The 20,105-nt window shown below is 53.0% G+C and overlaps 2 protein-coding genes across 3 annotated transcripts in view; one reads left to right on the forward strand and one right to left on the reverse strand.

The window, feature by feature from the left end:
• The window catches only part of Zfand3 (zinc finger AN1-type containing 3), a 184,164-nt gene extending 179,515 nt beyond the window's left edge, over window positions 1–4,649 (forward strand). Inside the window, 1 exon segment of the mRNA XM_035450483.1 lies at window positions 2,629–4,649. Coding sequence (XP_035306374.1) covers window positions 2,629–2,783 — 155 coding nt within the window. The 3' untranslated portion in view covers window positions 2,784–4,649.
• Window positions 4,650–6,478: 1,829 nt separating this feature from the next.
• Btbd9 (BTB domain containing 9) overlaps window positions 6,479–20,105 on the reverse strand; it is a 354,247-nt gene continuing 340,620 nt past the window's right edge. Inside the window, exons 10-12 of one of the 2 annotated variants that reach the window (XM_027394408.2) lie at window positions 18,109–18,187; window positions 13,347–13,502; window positions 6,479–9,329 (exon numbers count right to left, since the gene is read on the reverse strand). In XM_027394408.2, coding sequence (XP_027250209.2) covers window positions 9,132–9,329; window positions 13,347–13,502; window positions 18,109–18,187 — 433 coding nt within the window. In that variant the 3' untranslated portion in view covers window positions 6,479–9,131. The remainder of the gene's footprint in view (window positions 9,330–13,346; window positions 13,503–18,108; window positions 18,188–20,105) is intronic. The other variant, XM_027394409.2, reaches the window with a different exon arrangement.

Below are 20,105 nucleotides of genomic sequence, written 5' to 3' on the forward strand. Positions count from 1 at the left end.
TTGTTTCGTCCTCCCTCTGCTTCTGAGACTCCTAGAATTGGCCCTCCTGCCCCACCTTTTCAGTTTCTAAGGAATGACTTAAAGTTACAAGCCGAAAGCAGGCAGTAACCTCAACTCCTTTTGTCTGTCACTCAAGAGCATCCTTCTCCAGAGAAATGCAAAGTGCAAGACCCCTGCAGCGGTTTTGGAAAGGTCTGTGCTGTTTCGAGAAGGGGATGTAGAGATTTGTTCTTCTGGCTGCTCTGCCTGGGCGTCATCTGCAGTTCTTTTTTTGTCATAAACTTTCCTCTTTCCTTTGTTTAAAAAAAAAAGAATTCCACCCACTAGTTATTCCCAGATAGCACTTGCCCACAGTGCAGGATGCTCTGTCACAACATCACCAGGATGCCTTCAGTGCTGCCTCCTCAGTACCAGGGACAACTCCAGCCTGTGACTTCCACTGACGAGTCACCCTGATGGTACTTGTTACAATCTAAACATCTATTAACCTCGGTGTGGCCATGGAGAAGTGGCCACACGTCTCCCCAGGTCCTTTCCCATGTTGCTTGTGCTCCTTAAGTGCAGCTGCTGCTCACTAAGTTTCCGGTTTGCAGAGCTCAGAGTCCGGTCTCGGCTGCATCTGACAGATGCTCTGGGGTGTGGAATGGACTCTTGGTTCTGAGCACCTTAGTGGACAGGGGCTGCCAGTGTGTCTCCCTTGCCGGAGGAAGGCAGGACGTGCCTGTAAGAGGGTGAGGGGTCTGCTGCTTTCCACCAGCTGAGGAGTGCTACCACCACCATCCTGTAGAGAGAGGCAGCAGGTACCCTGCCCTTCTGTAGGTGTGGCATGTGCAGAACTATGCCAGGGCTTAGTGACAGAAATACTTATTGGTGTCCAAGCCTGGTGGCAGCTTCCCCTCACAGATGAGGCTTTACCCCTGAAAGATGATTAAGTGTGTTAGATGGAGGGTGTGTGCAGAGGGTACAGGCTCTGCTTTGGGATTCAGGAGATAGACAACTGGTGTCCAATATCTGGAGTAATGAACTTATCAGTAACTCTAACACACAAGCTCATTAATCTTAACTTTGCTTTTCCACCAAGTGGGAGCTCGGCTTCTCGGGAGACCAAAATTTCATCTCTGTTCTTTTCCTCAAACCCAGTCCCAATTTAGAGTCAAACACATTGCCCTTCTCTCCCTGGGAAGCAGTTAATAATGTGTTTCTCCAACCGTGGATGGCCCAGGTTCTACCCCTCCACCCACAAGTTGGAAGCACGTGCCGGCTTACACAGCGTAAGCGAGCAGCAGCCAGGCAGGGTGAAGGCATTTGTGTCTTTTAAGACTCCGCCTCCCTCCCACACACATCTCCCTCCAAGATTGAATGAAGTGAATCCTTACATTTAGGGCCACTGAATCTTGAGTTAGTCCTCCACCTTCAGGGCCTTGTCCTTTCTGGCAGGTTAGTCTTCAGCTTCCACTGCTCCTTAGCTGCAGAGGGATGGAGGCTGAGGGGTTACGACTGAGAGCTGCTCCAGACACAGGGAGAGCAGGTTAGGAACTCATGGGGACCCCTCAAGGCCGGCCTGCCTGCCTGCCATCGCAGCTGAGGCCCACAGGTCTGGGAGGCATGGCTACACACAAGGGTGCAGATGAGGGCAGAGGGAGCAGTTGGCGCTGGCAGTGATCCTCTTGCAAGTCTCTCCTCCAGACTCTGGAGAGGACTGCACAGACCACAGCCATTCTAGAGGTTCACTGGGGAGGAGCAGTCGGCTCCATATACCAATTTCTCCTTCATGCTGGGAACTGATGTTTTGACCCAGGGCCGCAGCCTCATTCCCTGAAGAGCACCCTGTGCACTCACACATCTCCCAGCTCTTGAGGCCTCTCCTCTGTCCTTGCACCTACAGCTGCCTCACAGCTTGCAGGGCAGCCTAGGTGGGAGTCCTGAGGGCACCCCATCTCTGTCCTCTCAGGGAGTTAGAGCAGAGGGTCCTTGCGGATGACCTCATAGACACACACACACACACACACACACACACACAGACACAGACACACAGAGACACACAGAGACACACAGAGACACACAGAGACACACACAGACACACACAGACACACACAGACACACACACACACACACACACACACACACACACACACACACACACACCACACACACACACACACACACACACACACACACAGAGTTCTTCCTCTCCTGTGTCATCGACCTCCTCCAGGACTGAAGGCACCATTTTCTGTTAGGATCCTAAACCACTTGTGGGTGTGGACTCCCATCCCCAACCCAACCCAGCCCTCCAGGCCTTAGCTGTGCAGGAGACCATGTCTGTCCTGTGGTGGCTACCACAGCTTGTCAGGGCTTCTGAGCTGGCATGGGTGCACGATGCTTCCCTAACCTTGGAAATCTGCCGCACTGGGGCCAGGCCAGAGCCTACACAGTGCCCAGAGAGGAAGGGCTGCAGGTCTCCCTGGACCAGGGAGCTGTGGGGTGGGAAGTGCTGGGTCCATGCTGGAGGTTGGGGTACTGAGCAGTATGAAGCCTTGCACAGATCGCATGTCCCTTGCCATGTACCCCCTCGCAGATGCCACTGAGGCCCCCTAGTGACCTGTCCTCTCTCTTCCTTGCCTGCAGGTTACGTGTTCTGTATGTTACACCGTCTCCCTGAGCAGCATGACTGTACGTTCGACCACATGGGCCGCGGCCGTGAGGAAGCCATCATGAAAATGGTGAAACTGGACCGGAAAGTGGGGCGCTCCTGCCAGCGCATCGGGGAGGGGTGCTCCTGAAGGCCAAGCAGGGCCACCACACGACGCTGTTCTTAGTTCACTAATGTTAGCCTTATTTAGGACAAAGTCAGCCAGACACCTTGTACTGGGCACGCGTCAGACTACAGCCGGCCGTTTCCTTTCTTTAGCCAGCCATCCTGGTACTGTAGTTTAGGGGTTGATGGTGGATGAAATTGATTTCTGGCTGGTTACTAAGGTGCCTGCTAGCCATTGTATAAAATTAAAACATGAAGAATATTTTTTTTGAGCATGGCTAGTGGATTTAAAACAACACATACCTGTCACTGCTGGAGTCCAACTTACAAAAGCCTTAAGCGGAAAGTGTCCAGACCGGACTGAGTCACTAGAGGAGGCACAGGCCTCAGCCACGCAGGAGGCTTTGACAGGAACTCTTCGTGTCCGGCCTTTCACCTCTTCACTTTTGCTTGGTCCCAGCAGGACCTGATGGCCATGTGTGCCTTGGCCACGGGAGGCTGCTGAGACTGGCCACGTGGCTGGGCTGGGCAGTGGCCTCGCTCTCCCTCAGTGCTGGAAGTGGGGGGTGGGGACCGATTCTAATGGAGGAAGCTTTTTACCTGATGTAATGGGGAAACTCGTCACACAAGAAGACAACTTCACTTTAAAATTAGCTCCACTCAAGATTAGTCCACGCATGCTCCCCACCTTTTCTGCACAGGATCCGTGGCCATGACCCACTGGCTCTGGCTGCAACTTGACAAGGGCAAGAGTGTTGCTCATGGCAGCCCTGTGGCTGAGGCCTGCACCTGGGCCTTGGCAACCAGATTTCTGCATTTGGAGTTTTTTAAAAGGATGTTTCATAGCCACAAGAATCAGTGGGTGTGCCGGGGAAGCTGCTGCCCTTCCCGGCAGGAGCCTCCACTTGTTTTGATGCAGCCATAGTCTGAGGACAAGCAGGCCACCCACCTCAGGGTAGGTTCAGGAAGGGCAGACAGTGGGCTGCATAGGGCCATGGTGTGGCTCTCTCTAGAATGTCTGGTGGTGGCTGTGGTGGGAGGCAGCTCTCAGCCTGGGCCGGAATGGAGCAGGTAGGTGGGGCTGGTTAGAAACCCTTAGCAATCAGGTGGGCAGGGCTGGGTAGATGCTGGGATTCCCTTGAAAGCCTGGATCAGGTCTAAGTGCCTGTCACACATGCGCCATCTGTCCCAGCCCACAGCTTGGCATAGGGCTGTCCACACCTTTCTGCTGATGAATGGTTTAGCCCGGCGACTTTCCTTTGTGTAGTTGAACAAGGTCTACTCTGTAGATGAACAGTGCATCTGCAAGTAGTGTCTCAATCCAAAATACCGAATAGGAAATCATGTTCTTCCCACCCTATATCCACTCTGCACCCGTCAGATGGGACCCACTGCACAATCTCCAGCCTTAATTCTTGCTTCAGGACCCAGACCACCGCGCCTCACTCTAGGGCAGCCCAGGGCTCAGGGGCTAGGTCTGCCCAGCGTTTACCACTGTTGTCAAGCCACAGCCCTCTGGCCGCATGGCCATCCTCAGCGAGGCGCCACATGTCCTTCTTAGCCCCTCAGGTCCCCGCAGCACTGGGAGGGGGTGCTGGGGACCTTGCACCCAGGGATCACAGCCAGGTTCAAGCCTCCTGGGAGCACTGGGGAGGGAGGAAGGGCTTGTTCCCTGCAGTGTCTGTTCTGTGAAGTTTGTTACATGTAAGGGAAGCGGAAATTCTTGTATCTTTAAAGAGGAAATCTTATTTAACCCGTTGTGCCCTAGATTGACTTACACACATAGCCTAGAGCTCAGTTTTAGTTTAACATTGTGAAAATATTAAAAGAATCTTGTAACTTTATTCTTTTTTTCTCCTGCTGAAAAAAAATTAAACCAATCGTACAGACATTTGGATTGTCTATTTCGGTGGTTCTCCTGGCGGCCCCTGATGGCCAGGAAATGAACGCAGTGTGCCGCTGGTCTGTGACTACAGGGCGCTCTGCAGTGCTGGGTACTTGGGGTAGTCTGCCCAGTGAGTAGCTGCTTCCCTGGTGTCTGAGGCCTGGAGGTCCTAGTGCAGGTATTGCAGGTGGTGGTGGTGTCTCTGGAGCTATCCCTGAGGACCCCAGGTATGGGAGGGTTGGGTGTCTGGGTCCTGGGGACTTGGGTCTGTCTAGTACTGGTGAGGGTAGGTAGGGTGAACGCTGTCCACTCCTCCAGGGCAGCTGAATGGGTGAGCGTGCGGCTTTGGCATGCAGAGTACACAAACTTCTTGATAGGGTTACATCAGAGAGAAGAGTGGCACCTACCCATTGCCAGAGGGGATGAGAAAATGATCAGGATGTTCAGAGTGCTTGGTGTGGGACTGGAAACAAGCTAGCAGGTGGCAGCAAAACCGTGTCTGGTGGCTAGAGTATGGCCAGGCTAGGCCAGGCCAGGCTTTCTGATGGCCACAGAGAGAGACAGACCTGGGAAAGCTATGATACACCCCCCCCCATCCACCCAGGCATAGCAGAGACGCACGGAGAGTCTTCAGGGCTGGGGTTCTTCTCTCTCCGCCCCACTCATGGCTGCCTACCTAGGGGGGGGCAGGGAGATAGGAGCCCCTAGTCCTGAGGTCCCTTGAGCTGGAGAGTTGGCACCTAATGTGTCTTCCAGTCAGAGGGTCTAGGGAAAGTCACAGATCCTGAGATATATGCAGAATATTAGGTAAAACAAAGTTTGTAACCCCCTCCATCTTGTGCAATGACTCCACTGTGGGCAGATGGTATCACTGATCCACTCGGACTGACCTCTAGCAGCAAAGGTTGGGGAGCAGAGTATGGGTGGGGACAGTAGAGGAATGAGACACCACAGACCCAGGTCAGGAGTGGCTCAGCCAGAGGCAGAGCCTGCCCTCTGCTAGACTGAAAGTGTATTCTGGAACAAGCATTCATTCCCGTGCATTTGTCAAAGTGAGGGACAAGAAACAGGATGGGGAGGAGCAGACGGGGGGGGGGGGGAGGCGAGTCGTTGTCTTCCCTGCCCTAGGGAAGTAGTGCAGCCCATTCAGGCTCGGGGCCTCTCATTCACCCAGTGCCAGGGATGCCCAAGGCCCCATCCAGGGAGAACTGGATACATTCCAGCAGCCCATGGCTACTTCAGCCACTTCTTTCCCTTCTGGCAACCCCAGAACCCTGAGCATGGGGCACTCCACTTGGTAGCATAGGTCCACTAAGAAATGTGCACCTCTGCCAGGGCCATTGTGAGGGTGAACACTCAGAATCGATGGCAGTTTTGCAAAGTAACCAGAGCATGGCCAGTGCCCACAGTGCCCAGCCACCTCAGCACTGCTCTGAGGCTCCATTCACCACACTGGGCAAGACGACAGCAGTAAGGCGACAAAGCAAAGCTTAACAAGGAACCTCCTAGAAGGAGGTGGTTCTCTGCCCTGGCACCTTTGTTCCCATCAGAGGGACACCCGAAGTCCCAGGCAGGGCTGAGCCACCGCAGTGCTGAGCAGCCTCACCGTGCCACCCCCTTCCCGTGGCCCTGCAGAGGCCGTGGTTACAACTCCCTCATCTTCTAAGTTAGAAGAGCAGGAGATTGACTGGTTACCTATGCATTCAGAGGTCTAACAGTTGTGGAGATGGCCTCAGAACTCATGTGGAGGGGAAGAGGTCAGCCTCACACACACACCCCTCACTTGCTGTGAAGAGTTTCTTTTTCTAAGTCTTCTAGGAATCAAAACACTTGTGTATTTGTCAGGGATTGACACTTCATTTAATAAGAGTGGAAACGTGACAGCTGAGAGAGCCATTGAGGAGATCCCACGTTACAATGGCTTGTAACTCCATTAAAATCACAACAGGGGAAAGTACTGAGGGTTTAGGAGACTCTGAGCCTGAGTGTGAGACCACCTGTGACTACTATACAGAGATCAGCTGCCTTTGAGCCCACCCCATAGCCCAAAGTGCTCTGCCCAGCACCCCAAATGGTCCCCCAGGAGTCCCTGTGGGTGACACTGAACACTTCTTCCAAAAGCCCCAATGAGGACATCTGCCATCCTAAAGCACATGATCAAAGGATGGGCAGTTTGCCTGGGAGCAGGCATCACTTCACAGCTAGCAGCAGAGGCTGAATCACACAGTAGCCACATTTGCCAAGCTGAGCCCACTTGGCTGTGTTCACACTGTTGCCCTAAAGGGGCAGGGCTGAGGGAGCTTTGACTATGGCTCCTTGGCACCCAAAGGGTCCTAAGAGCCAGAATCCACCAGTATGGTGCTTGGGGGGAGGATCCGAGTTCCAGCCAACCTACCTTGCTGTTAGCACTTGAGCTCAACACTCAATCCTGCAGGGGACAAGCCAGGCTCTGTCCTCTGGAAATGTGGCCCTTACCTTAGATGTGGCATGCCCACCAGCCAAGGGTGAGCTCCATGCCTGGAGGCAAGACAGCCAGTGTCCTCCTGCACCCTAAGGAGGACATCAATCTGGGAAAGGCTTTCCAAGGGCAGCCACAGGATCAGCTCAGATGGCTGAGGGCTTGCCATGGCTCTCAGAACTCCCCTCTGCCACCTGTAGCTTTGATGGAGGGCAATGGTGATGCCGACACTGACAGGAACCAGAGTCTTACAGCCTGAATATGCAATACTGTCCAAAACGAGACAGGAAGCCACGCGGTGTGGATCTGGGATGGTGGGGAATGGGCTGCCAAGAGCACTCAGTGCCTGGGGCCCAGCATGATAGGTGTGTCTGGTGGCATCTGGGGTCCACAATGTGGCTTCCTGCCAGCTCAGCCCCACCCTCCAGGGAGGCTGCTGGATGCCAGGCCTGAACCTGCACCTGCTTTCCATGTTGATGAAGAAGACTTTATGGCAGCAATGTGCTACCTCCTAACTATAAGCCCAGAACTCAAGGTGCTGAAACAGGAGGATTGCCATGAGTGTGGCCAGCCTAGGTTATTTACGGAGGAAGGCTCTGTCTTAAGCAAATAACTGAATAAGAACAAAACAAACAAGCCCTCACATATTACCTTCCCAAAGACACAAACCCGAGCGTCCACAGGACCACAGCAGTGGGTCCTGCTCACTGGAGATGCTCAGTGGGCAGTTCTCCAGGCTGACTGGGACAGGATGCTGCCAAAAGCAGCACAGCACACAGTGGCTGCACCCTGCTATCCATCCTTAGGAGCCTTCTTACCAGAGACAGACAGACACAGACACAGACACAGACACACACACACACACACACACACACACACACACACAGAGCAATGGAGCCGGTTTTGGAGTGTGGACTGTCTGCCTCAGGACCAGCTGTCACCCTGAGCCTGAACTCTCAGGGAGGTAACCTCCACTGCACTTTGAGGCTCCATGCTGCCACCTCCTCAGTGTAGACAACCCATTCCAATTAAGTCCATCCTTTCATTTCTAGATCAGGACACACCTGAAGCCCCACCCTCCTCACAGGGCCTCAGGATGCTGCAGGGAGGCGCAGAAGCTGGGGCTGTGCATGGAAGGGACAGAGGGGGCAGGCAGAGCTGCAGTAGTCAAAGATGAAAATTCCCAAGAGCTGTTCGTCACCGTCTCCAGGTGGATGACACTGGGGGGACTGTGCTCCTGACACCCCATCTGTTGGCAAACCAGGCAGGTGAGCCATGGGGCCCAGCAGGGTCAGCCTAGGACTGGGCAGCGTCTCCTTTACACAGGCGTCTCAATGGCCCCCTAGCAGCTGGCACGGTAGCTGCTTCCACGCCGGCCTCCCAGGCTGGAAGGTTTGCACACATCAGGGATGACAGGTTAATAATGCGGCAATTTGATCAATTATTAACTCCAGTGTCCACAGGATTGATTTGCACATTGTGTGTCTGGTTGACCTGCAAGGGTTTTTCTGGTCAGGCTAAGTGCCATGATGAGCTGCATCTGGTCTCATTTAGGAGGGACAGCCTCTGCTCTGCCCACGTGCAAGCATTGGGGACTGAGGAGGACCCATGCAGCTGCAGAGGGCTGGAGCAGCTCCACAAGCCTGCAACACCCATGACTTAGCAAACGGAGACAAACTACACAACTACAAACCACCAAGTAGCCAGGGCACTGGCGCCACAGAGGGAACACTCCAGAGTTAGGGCTTCCCCAGACTTGTCAAGGTCTAGGGTTCCTTTTTGTATTGAGCCTGGGCCTGGTACCTTGTTAACATTAGAGGTAGGAACTGATGGTGGAATTGAAGAAAGACCCGCTTCCTGCCCTTGGAGACTGCCTGAAGACTGGGAGAGCATGGGTGCCCTTCTGTCCATGAGGGGTAAAACCTGGCAGGGGTGCCTTTTGCAGCCAGGTCTGCCGCTCCTGGGGATGGGGAGGGCATACTCCTGCCCCACCCAGGCCCGCCCAAGTCACACCACATCCTCTGCCTCCTTTATTGGTGCTGTTGGTTGGGTGAGCCGGAGTTGGGGCCCGGACTCGGGGGTAGTGAGCTGGCACTGGGTGCTTGAAGCACATGAGGGTCAAGCTGCTGGCTGGGGGTGCTGGGGTCCCCTGTGCCCGGTTCCTCACTGCCTCCTTCTTTCTGGCTGCTCTGCTGCTCCGGACACTCGAAGTGGACACAGTGGAATACCTGGTAAGAGAAAGAAAAGACCAGTGAGATGGCCCAGCCTGAGGCTAAAGCTTGGAGCCAAGCTGATGCCACACCCTGGTATGCTGGGTGAGCATGGGCAATCCCCAGCGTCCACCTCACTCCTGGTGTGCTGGGTGAGCATGGGCAATCCCCAGCGTCCACCTCACTCCTGGTGTGCTGGGTGAGCATGGGCAATCCCCAGCGTCCACCTCACTCCCTGCCTGTCTCAGGTACCAGAAAGCAACAAGGTTTTGGTGTAGGTGCTCAGTCATAGTAAATGCAGAAAGATGGACGATTCCAAAGTTACAAAAGCCCGGTGCGAGTGCCTCAACAGTGCCCAGGCTGGACCGCTCAGCACTGGCTTTTCTCTTCTGACCTTTCTCCCTTCTGAACCATTCTTTTTGAAGATTTTATTTATTTATTACGTATATAACATTCTGCCTCCATGTATGCCTGCAGGTCAGAAGAGGGCACCAGATCTCATAAGGGATGGTTGTGAGCCACCATGTGGTTGCTGGGAATTGAACTCAGGTCCTCTGGAGGAGCAGTCAGTGCTCTTAACCTCTGAGCCATCTCCAACCATTGAACCATTCTTTTTAAAAAAAAAAAAAAAATTAAGGGAGGAGGGTGAGAGGGAGGGAGGAAGGAAGGAGAAGGGGGGGAGGAGGACACAGTGAGTTCTTATTTAAATATAAATAGAATTTTTCCAGAATTATGAAAACGTGTTCAAATGTCCTGGCTAAAACCTTTGCATAATTGCTTTCAGGTTCTGGCTGCTTCATTCATAAGTCAGTTAAATTCTTTGTCAGCCGGGTGTTCTGGCCTAAACCTATATATAGTCACAGCCTTTCAGGACTCTGGGGCAGGAGGCTCTTGGGCAGGCAGTCAGTCTTTGCTTCCTTTCAGTAGCCTGACTGACATTGTTCTTCCCCCTCCTGCCCTCTCTTGCTCTGCCAGCTTCCCCTCAGGCCAGGAAGACGTAGGGGACCTCCTCTCCTCTCAGTGCCCCTCTCGGGACCGACACGCCCCATCACACTCAAAGACCCAGGCTCTGCAGCCCTGTGCTGAGCAGCCCTTCTGCCTTGACAGGAGTAACTAGATCAATAAAGACCCTAACCTGGGAGGATGAAATTGCAAGGGTCAGTGAATGGCTCTGTCCGTGCAGCCCCATGTACAACCAGTTGGAAGGAGTCACGCTTAAAGAAAACTAAGAGGAAGCAAAAAAAAGAGCCCGCAGCATGTGACAAGGACTTGGTAACACTGACAGAGGAGAGCCATTGGTCTTGCAGTGACCCTCAGGCTCGCAGGCAGGCTGTGGGACTTGAGAGAACTCCAGACAGCCCTCCCCACGGATTCCACAGATGCTCACAGCAACTACTGAGCACCAACTCTGACCAGTGCGGTCCTGCCTAAGGGACAGCACACAGCGCTGGGGTGTGTTCACTCACCACAGAGAGGGAAGGGGGAACATATCTTCCTGGGGTGCCAACCACACACAGGTTCTGAGACTGTGGCAGTCTCAGGAGCACGATGCCTGGAGTGGACCCTTAGGGAGTCCTCCAGAGAAGTGTTCCCCACAACCCAGACAAGACTGCACAGACCAGGCCCCAAAGGGCTGGGAGGCAGCAGGGACGACTGGAGGACGTCCATGTCTAGCCCTGGAATGTCATTCAGGCAGGTGCCTTCCACCTGCTTTTCTTACCGCTCTGTGAACACTGCCCCTGGCTCAATCATCTCCGAGATGTTTCCAGCCCAGGGCAAGCCACATGCACTACCCAAGATACTTCTAGACGCCATGTAAATGCCATGGTGCCTGCAGTTCACCTCCCTGTGACCCAAAACACCTTCCAGTTTGTACATGGACCTCTGGAAGGGCTTGTAGTTGATGGTCTCTCTTCTCAAATGGAGGTGAAAAGTGCCCTACATTTCAGGGCAGCCATGCTGGGCCTGAGGCTGCCTATGGTCAGGCCCTCACAGAGACCTAAGGGAAGGTGGCCTTCTGGTTTTGCAACTTGTATGGAAATTGGTGGAGGAAGCCTAGGACATGTGTCCTTGCTAATCCACCATGTCCCTGCACCCCTCCCCTCTTCCTACCATGCACTTATGGGCCTCACATGAGAGGAAATGCCCAAGTCCTGGCTTTCTCTTTGCTTAGGAGCTGGTGCGATTCAATTCCTCTCCTCTGAACCTTCCCCAGACTGCAATACTCCTCGGAAAGGATGCGACCAAAAGTGAATGAGGCAAGCTGGGCAGAGCCGCACTTCTGATTTACGAAAAGCCATTACCATGGTCTCCGCATCATTTTCCCTTCAACTTTTCGGCAGTCGTGGATCCCATTAGCCTGTTTGATTGCTGCTGTTCACAAAGGGGCACCTTCGCTGAGCCATCTTCAGCAGCACAGGGTCTCTCCCCGGAGAGGAGCGGCCAATTTGCAATGTAGTCATGTGTATGAATCAGACCCAGCCCTCCTCACACCCGGGTGTCCTTTCTTGTGGCCGCTGTTTATTATCACGTTGCCAGGCCTGTGGGTGCTGTAATCCTGGACGTGTCTGAAATGGTCTGGCGTGTTCCTTTCTGTGAGTCCTGCAGCGTGTGTGCCGTCCCGACCCTTTGGAGATACGCAGCCCATGCAGTGAAGCCCAGGGTGGCCTCAGATTCATTATATAGCTTGAACTCCTGATCTTTCTGCCTCTACTCCAACTCAAGTGCTGATTAAAGGTGCACACCTCAGTATTATAAAGCATAAGTACTATTTTCATGAGTATTTACCCCTAGGCATGGGATTAAGATTCTGTGACATTGGTCGCACACATGGCACTACTTTAATGTCCTCATAGCTACAACTCTGTTTGGAAAGTTCTGAAAAAAAAAAAAAAAAAAAACAACAACAAAAACAAAACCTTTCCCTAGGTGGCCCTAGACTTTCCTATTTCTGTGTTGATTTGTTTTTGTTGTTGTTTTGCTTTGGTTTTTTCGCTGTTGTTCTTTTGTCTGTGTTTCTGAGTTAACTGTTACTGCTAATTTGACTGGCTGTAGAATCAGTCACCTAGGAGACTGGTGAGTAACATCTGACCTCAGTGTACCTGTGAAGGCCTGCAGACAGGACTGACTGAGGAGCAGTGACACACCCTGATTGTGAACACCCTGCCACCATGCATGGACGCACATGGCCAAGTGACCAGGCTGAACACTGGTTCTTCTGGGTGGGGAGTGGTTTTTCTTAACACCCGGACAGAGGACACAAAAAGCCTAACTAACGCAGATAGTTAAGAGGGTCTTGTTAGTTTGGTAGGGATATTTTCAAGTTATTTCAAAAACCAAACCTATGGAACAAAACTGGAGAGCATCCTTGTTCCCCGTTTTCTGGGGTGCCTGAGTCCTGGCAGACGTGGGCTAACCAGGCCTTACTCCTACAGAGGAAGAAGGGGAAGTGACCTGGGGTCTTAGAGTGCTGGGAGCTGAAGGTGGCTGTGTGGCCTGTCTTTTCCCACCTTTCCTTACCTGTCACACGTCAGCAGTTCTTATTGTCCTCCAGGTCTCCCTATCCTTTTCAGAGGGCCCCTGACCCTGGCCGCCACACACCTGTGTACTGCTGAAGTCTGTTTCTCCCTGAGCCTCTCTCATTTATGGCTCCTCCCCACCCTGTCTTCTCCCCACTACACGGCTCTCAACTTTCTCACGAGCACCACAGCTCTCCCCACTCCAGGACAAGGGGACACAGGCTTATGAAGGCTCCAGCTCCCCCTCCTCACAGCTCCTATTCTTGTCAATAGTGTTTGTTGAGAGTGGACTCCCCTTGACTCCCGCCCACTCCCGCTGTGGAAGGACTGCTGTAGGCCATGCCATGTGCTCTACCCTCAAGAGCTACAGTGCACTGGGGACTGGCTCAAGTCCTCCTGCTGGGACTGTGCCTTGTCCATGGTGCCGCAGGAAACCTATGTGTGCCAGGGTCAGCTCATGCTGTGTACATCCTTCTCTGGCCACTGAGACACGACACTCCAGGAGGGCCAGACTCACCCCAGGAGCAGAGGGGCCTGCAAGGGGGGGCTGTCTCATGTCCTCTCCATTTGCTCTGAGTCTGTAGCCACCTGCTGCTTGGTTCATGTCTGCTGCGACCCTGGGAATTCTGAGATGAGGCTGCTCTGCGACACCTTCTGGGCCTAGATGATGTCTCTGAGGAGAACATGGAAGGAAAGTCCCTCAGGGCACACGGCACACTCCAGAGGGGGTCTGGAAAAATCATTACCCCAGGCCAGCAAGGAACATTTATTTAGTTTTTCCAGAGTCTGTTTTCCTGGTTTTACTTTCCCACTAAAGCCACATGTTGCTATGGGAACGAGGAGGCACTAGGATCCCAGAGTCACTCACTGCCTCATGGAGCCGTGAGGAAAGCCCACCTCAGCATGGCAGGCAGCCCGAGCACTCATCTGCAGACTGCCCAGCTGGTGCTAGCCTGTGTGACCCTCTTGGCAAGCGCATGGCTGGTTAAGTTCCTGACACAGGCAGTATGGGATAACCTGCATGCCTGTCCTCCACATGCTGTCTTATAAAGGAGTCTGTTCCGACCATCCCTGCACCCACCCACGTCAGGCTGTCTCAGCCGCCCCTGAACCACTGTCCACAATGTCACAGGACTTAGAGATACAATGTCACCTGAAGTACGGGGCTCTTCAAGGGGTACACGGCCAGGCAGAGAGGCTGCTGTCCCTGTAAGGAAGGGGTCTCTTGGTCTCTCCTAGACCTAGCATTGCACAAAGCAAGCCCATCAGAATGTGATGTAGTTACCTGAGGTGTGGGCCAGAGAGCCCAGCAGTCAGATGTTAAGAGCCAGGTTGGCCTTTAGGACCATGGCTTTTCACCATCAAGTAGCCATGGCATAGAGGCTCTGAGAGCTTCTGTAGTCTAGTGAGGTTTCCTGAAACCAGCAAATGTGAACACATACATATCCTGGCACATGGTCTCCATGGAGCACATTTTGCACATAACTGGGTATGTAGCTTGTTGAGAATCTCATAGCCCAGCCACAGCCGGGACGAAGCTCTGCCCTTGCCTGACTCAAGCCTTCTATCCCAGGGACTCTAGTTTGGCTGAGACAGCACTGTCCCTTGCCTTTTTCCTTAGCAGTTGTATCATTTGGGGCGTCTCTCCTGGTCTGAGTGTGTGTAAAGGGATCCTACTACACAGGGGAGGGGGGGGCGGCTTGGTGTCCCTTCAGCACGCTATGGTGCGCACTCAGCATGGATGGGACACGCTGTGCTGTCTGCCAGTTCTTCAGGGGGCAGTGAGCACTGGGCCTGACAGGGAGGAGGAGCACCACTTCCCAGAAGACAGCAGTGAAAGGTGGAGGAAACAGAAGTGTGCTCAAACAGCTGGACCTTCCCAGAGAGGAAGCACCTAGATCTGAGGGAAGAGGGGTTTACCACAGAGGACACATGCTAACCTCTGGACACAGCAGAGCCTGGCCAGACACAGAATCCTAACCTGCCTGGGCCTGGAAGCCTCGTCCAGCCCTGCTGTTATCTGCTCGGTTATCCTAAGCCAGCTGGACACTGGAGGTCATGGCAGAGCCCACTAGAGAGTTGCAAAGCTGTCAACTTGGGCTCCAGGCTGTAGAGATTATGGAGGGGCTCTAAACAAGCAGTGCAAGCAGCCGCATGCATCCCAACTCGGACACCTTGTCCCCGTGAATGCTCTCCCACTCTCATGAGCTCCAGTGGGTTCCTCACGCCTGCTCGGCAAGCCTTCTCTGAAGACCTCCCTGGCAGGGCAGCACAGCCCTTACGCTCATCCTCTGTATGTACACAATTGTAGATTCTGTGACCAGTAAATAAATAGAACAAACAGTACAAACACTCAGCTGAAGGGAAACAAGCGCCATTCTAAAAATGAAGGCCACTGTCTGAGAACCCCAGATTCATAAGGTAAGACCCTGACCCCACTGCCATGGGACAGCATTAGAAGGGAGGGCCTTTGAGGGCCACTAGGTTGAAATGGGACCATGGGCCAGGGCCCTGTGATTGGTGTGTCATTAACTCCCTTTCCAGGTATGCGTTCCAAGAAAGACCACACAAAGGTAGAAGGGTAGCCAGCTCCTCCACCAGCCAGACTGTGTGCACCCTGGCCGGGAAGGCCAGTCTCCTGAGCTGTTAGCCATATGGTGGATGGGGCTCGGCCCCCGAAGTGAAGGCTCAGACTGCCACTAAAGCACCTGGCAGCTGAGCAGGGGCAGGCTGAAGAAACCCTGCTTCTCCTCAGCCCTATTTATGACAGCATGCTACTGGCTCCCCTGGGCCGACAACCGTGCTTTCCTGGACATTCATCCCTGGCCATGTCCCATGTGTCAGCTCTATACTCCTGCCTGGGATATCAGGTCTCTGTCCTTTAGAGCTGTCCCCAGGTGTTCTGTCCACCCAGCCCTGAGTCCTCCTCCTCTGTCCTGACAAGACAACAGTCAGATCCTTTATCCAGAGATATCCAAAACCCAGTGGGGACAGCAAGGGACATTCTCTCTGACAGTCTGCCACACCCTCCACGCCCAGGGAGATGCAGCCTGCTTGCTCCTCCAGTGCACTCTGGGAATGACAGTGTGGATTCTCAACTGAAGCCCTGCTCATCATGGGTCTTACAATTTAAGGTGTTTTCCAATTGGCAACACAATGCTGAGGCTTTATTTTCTCAGTTAATAACTGACCCCAGAAGGCAGCTAGGGCAGTTACTCAACAGCCAAATAAGGCAGATGACCAACCACGTCAGGCTGCCCTCCAGCTAGGCCCACCAACACTCTGTCCAGGCCCCACAGGGTGCCCAAAGAGAGGCGGAGGGCACACCCTCAAGAGAGACCCTGCACCCTGTTTTATAGGTTGTGGTGGGAAAGACCTGAGAAAGAGCCACTTTGAAATCCCATGGCCAAGCTTCTTCCCCTTGCTTTGGTCAGAGTGGTGGTGCTACTGTGGGCCTGGAGAGCCCTGTACCTGCCTCCAGCCTCCTGACTTGAGAATCCCTTCCTTATAACACGTCGTCATCATGGAGTTCCATTCAGGCATTTATGCAGAAGACTAGACTTCCTGTGGGGGCAGGGGCTCACTGCATTATAAAGACTGAATAGAAAATCCTTTAGTTTTGTTATTTGTATAGATAAATGGTAAGAAATACTTGAACTCAGGCCTGCACAGATGGGGGATCAGTGGTCACAAGCCCCTCCTGCTCTTCCAGAGGAACCAAGTGCAGTTCTCAGCACCACAGCAGGCAGCTCACAGTCGTCTGTGAGTCCAGTTACCTGCAGCTGAAGGTACTCACATGCATACTCAGACACATAATTAAAAATGAGATAAATTTTAAAAAGAACACTTGGAACTTATTGGTCAAATCTAAAAACTATTAATTTGAAAACAAAACATTAAATGCAAATTCAAATTTGTTTTTGATATAATACAACAAGACAAGTGGTCTTATGACCTGGTAATCTACTTATCTATTTATTTGGGTTTTAAGGATAGTCCTGCTAGTACAGCCCTAGCTTACCTGGTGCTCACTATATCCCTAGCCTAGCCTTGAGCTCAGAGCTGTCCTGCTGCCCTGACCTCTGAGTGCCAGGGTTTTGGGAGTTGGCCGCCATACCTGCTTATGACCCAAAGTTAGGCGTCTGTAAAAGTATCACGGTTTACTATTTGGAAAATTTCAAGTTAGCTTTGGAAGCAGGAGAAAATGTTTGGGGTCTATTTACAAGCTGGCCCCTATAGGAAACACATTGTAGGTGTGGATCATTATTATCCTAAAGAAATAAAAAGGCAAAATGGATTTAAATTACAACACCATTTCCACTTTTAAACCTGTTCTTGAAGCACTAGACATACCTGGATCTTTTCTGGGAGAAAGGATGCCACGACAGTAACTGGCACATCTGGGCCAGCTCTACCATGTGGGTCAGGTACAAAAGGACAAAGTAGAGACCTGTGTTTCAGAAGCAGAGGAATACCCCCTCTGCACCAGCATGTCTCTCAACTGCCATGCTCTTCAATCTGCTACCTAACGAGTTTCTCCTGCACATGTGGGGACACCCTGTGGCTAGTGCAGCCCTTGCATTCTCCAGAGCCCTATCCCAGAATACGCCCAGACTCACACCAGTCACCCTCTTGAGAAGAAAGGGCGGGAGGCCAGCATGTAGGATCCACTGGTGTGGGCTCTAATGCCAGCAGTCTTCCTTCTATAATAGAACCCAACAGTGAAAACACCAAGCACCCCAGAAGGCGCTTGGAGCACGCTTGCTACACCCCAAGCACAGAGGCCCCCATCGTGGTACACCCATGAACCAATCCTGGCAAGAAGCAAAAGCGACCATGAAGTGCAGCCTCGACTACATGTTTCCCATGTCACTGTCCCCAAGTCTTTTGTCAGAGCCTTTCAGCGCTATGTACCAGTGTGGAATGGTGACCAGTAAGACAGCAACAGTGCATGGAGCCAACAGCACAGCCGCCTCCACATGCTGCCCACAGCACTGTCATCCCAGGAGAGAAGGTCGTCTGATCTCTCAGGGTCTCTTACACTATTTCAGCCCTGGCTGGCAGAAGAATCCAAGCAGCAGCTGTTGGCTTTTTCTTGCCAGTGAACAGCACCCTGACAATGGCATCCCCTCTGGATAAGGGTGGGGACTTGCTTTCTGACAAGCTGCGGTAACAACAGGCCATTACCAGGCAGGACAGAGAGATCCACTTGACCGGGACGCAGATGCAGTGGTTGCCTGGTTAACATGAAATACCACTTCTCGGGAGAGAGCCCTTACCTCATTTGCTGTGTTGTGTGTTCCAACGATTCGGATGAAGGAGGCAGGCTGTCTTTCAAAAGTGACTGATTGCCAGGACCTGAGAGGAAACACAACAATTTTCCTGGTTAGCTGGTGCAGTCGGCCTGGCTGACAGTTTGGCAATGGGTCATGTCGGCTCCTGTGCCCGGAGACCCAGTCTACAGGGAGATGAGGTTGGGGTAGGGTGGGGCTTCCCCCATGATGTCATTGAAGAAGCCAGGAAATGCACTGTCCCACTTGGGAGCCTGCCATCTCACCAGAGCAGGCACCACTACTGTGTAACTGTGACTCAGGGTTCTTAGAATGCCATCAAGAGACAAAGCAAGACTGTGGACACGCTTGCCTGGTGACAGGAACATGGCTGATACAAACATAATCAAGGGTGCTGGGAGTTTATAAGCAGGTGTCCTCACCTACAGTGTGGGCTGGGGAGGCCTGCCTCATCGGGCTGCTGGCAGGGTTAGCAGGAAATTCAACACAATGCCAAAACTGAGTCAGGGGTGGGTGCCTGCACTAGAAGCTGCTGGGTGGAGAGTTTTGAAACCGGGCAGTGGGGTGGCTGGGTGGGACTGGGTGAAGCAGGTCCTATACTTGAGCTTGGAGCTGCAGGAGTCACTTCGACCAGAGCTGGCCCCTAGCAGGCAAGTGCACTGTAGGCTTCCAACCTTTCCGGCTTCCAAACATGGCCCCACAGGGCTTCCTTTCAGGACTGGACTGTCTCTGAGTGGCTTCCAAATCAATCTCTATTTCAGTTTATTTTCTCTTCCCACCCCCTCTCCCCTCTCTCCCTTCTTCCCTTCCCTCCCATGTATGAACAGTGTGCATGGGGAGGGCAGGGGCCAACGCCAAGTATCTTCCTTTATTTTTTCCACCTTATTGTTTGAGGCAAGATCTCACAGAACCCAGCTCTATCTGGCAAGCTCTGGAGACGGTCCTGCCTTCCTGCCCCTCCTACAGCAGCACTGGAGCTGGAGGCTCACACTGCTGCTGGACCTGCCCTTTAAGTGGGTGCTAGGATCCAAACTCAGGTTGCTCCAGCTTGCACAGCTAGCATGATTCCCACTGAGCCAGCGCCCCAGCTGCAACCCTGACACTTTAAAGACAAGTTCTCCTCCACTGTCTGGGCTGCACCAGCTCACCTAGAAGCCCACATGGGTGCAGGAGGAGCCCTGCTCCTGGCCTGGCTCTCCTCAGCTCATGAATGGTCACTGGGACTGCGAACCCGGAACTATCTTCTATAATCCATGTGAGCAGCTCACAGTTGGGCCATCTCCCCAACCCCCCCCCCCCCAAGAAATGCCAGCTGCTGTGAAGTGTTTCCAGTAATTGTCTAATTACCAAGGAATGCTAGCAAAAGAAACACATGTATCTGCAGTTTGTTTTTCCCATTTGGTTTCAGGTGTTCCATCTTCCCTCTCACTATGCACCCCCCACTGAGACGGATTCTCTGCTGCCCGGACACCAGTCCTCTTAAGGTCATTAAAAAGTCATTACCATCCTGTGCACAAAGGCTTGCCTCCCGAAGCAGGTTTTTGAAAACAGAGTAAGAAAAATCACTTTCTCTGTAAAAACACTATTACTCATGTTTAGAGACAACCCGCCTGTCCATCCCCCATGCATGCCTCTCTACCCTGCTTCCCAGTGGGGGACTCCTGCTTTTCTAGACCTCAGCTCTTGGGGTGCATGCCAGCAGGGAGACACTCTGTGGGCAGGGAGGTCTGCAAGGCTGTGGGGGTTCTACAAGCTGGTTGGGGTAGCAGGTTTATCCCAGGACCAGGGACACACAGGAGCCTGTAACCATCCCTGGGTTTGAGAGGAGGACAGGGAAGGAGGGAGGCAGAGCAGGGGACTTTCTAGCCGGCACCTGTCACTGTTCCAGAGACTCTGGATTTAAGGTAAGACTCCATGGGAGACCTCTCAGGCCTCACAGAGCACAGGGCACTAAGCTTGTGGGCAGGCCGGCATCAGGCCTGAGG

Source organism: Cricetulus griseus (assembly GCF_003668045.3).
Source record: "Cricetulus griseus strain 17A/GY chromosome 1 unlocalized genomic scaffold, alternate assembly CriGri-PICRH-1.0 chr1_0, whole genome shotgun sequence".
NCBI classification, from domain to species: domain Eukaryota; kingdom Metazoa; phylum Chordata; class Mammalia; order Rodentia; family Cricetidae; genus Cricetulus; species Cricetulus griseus.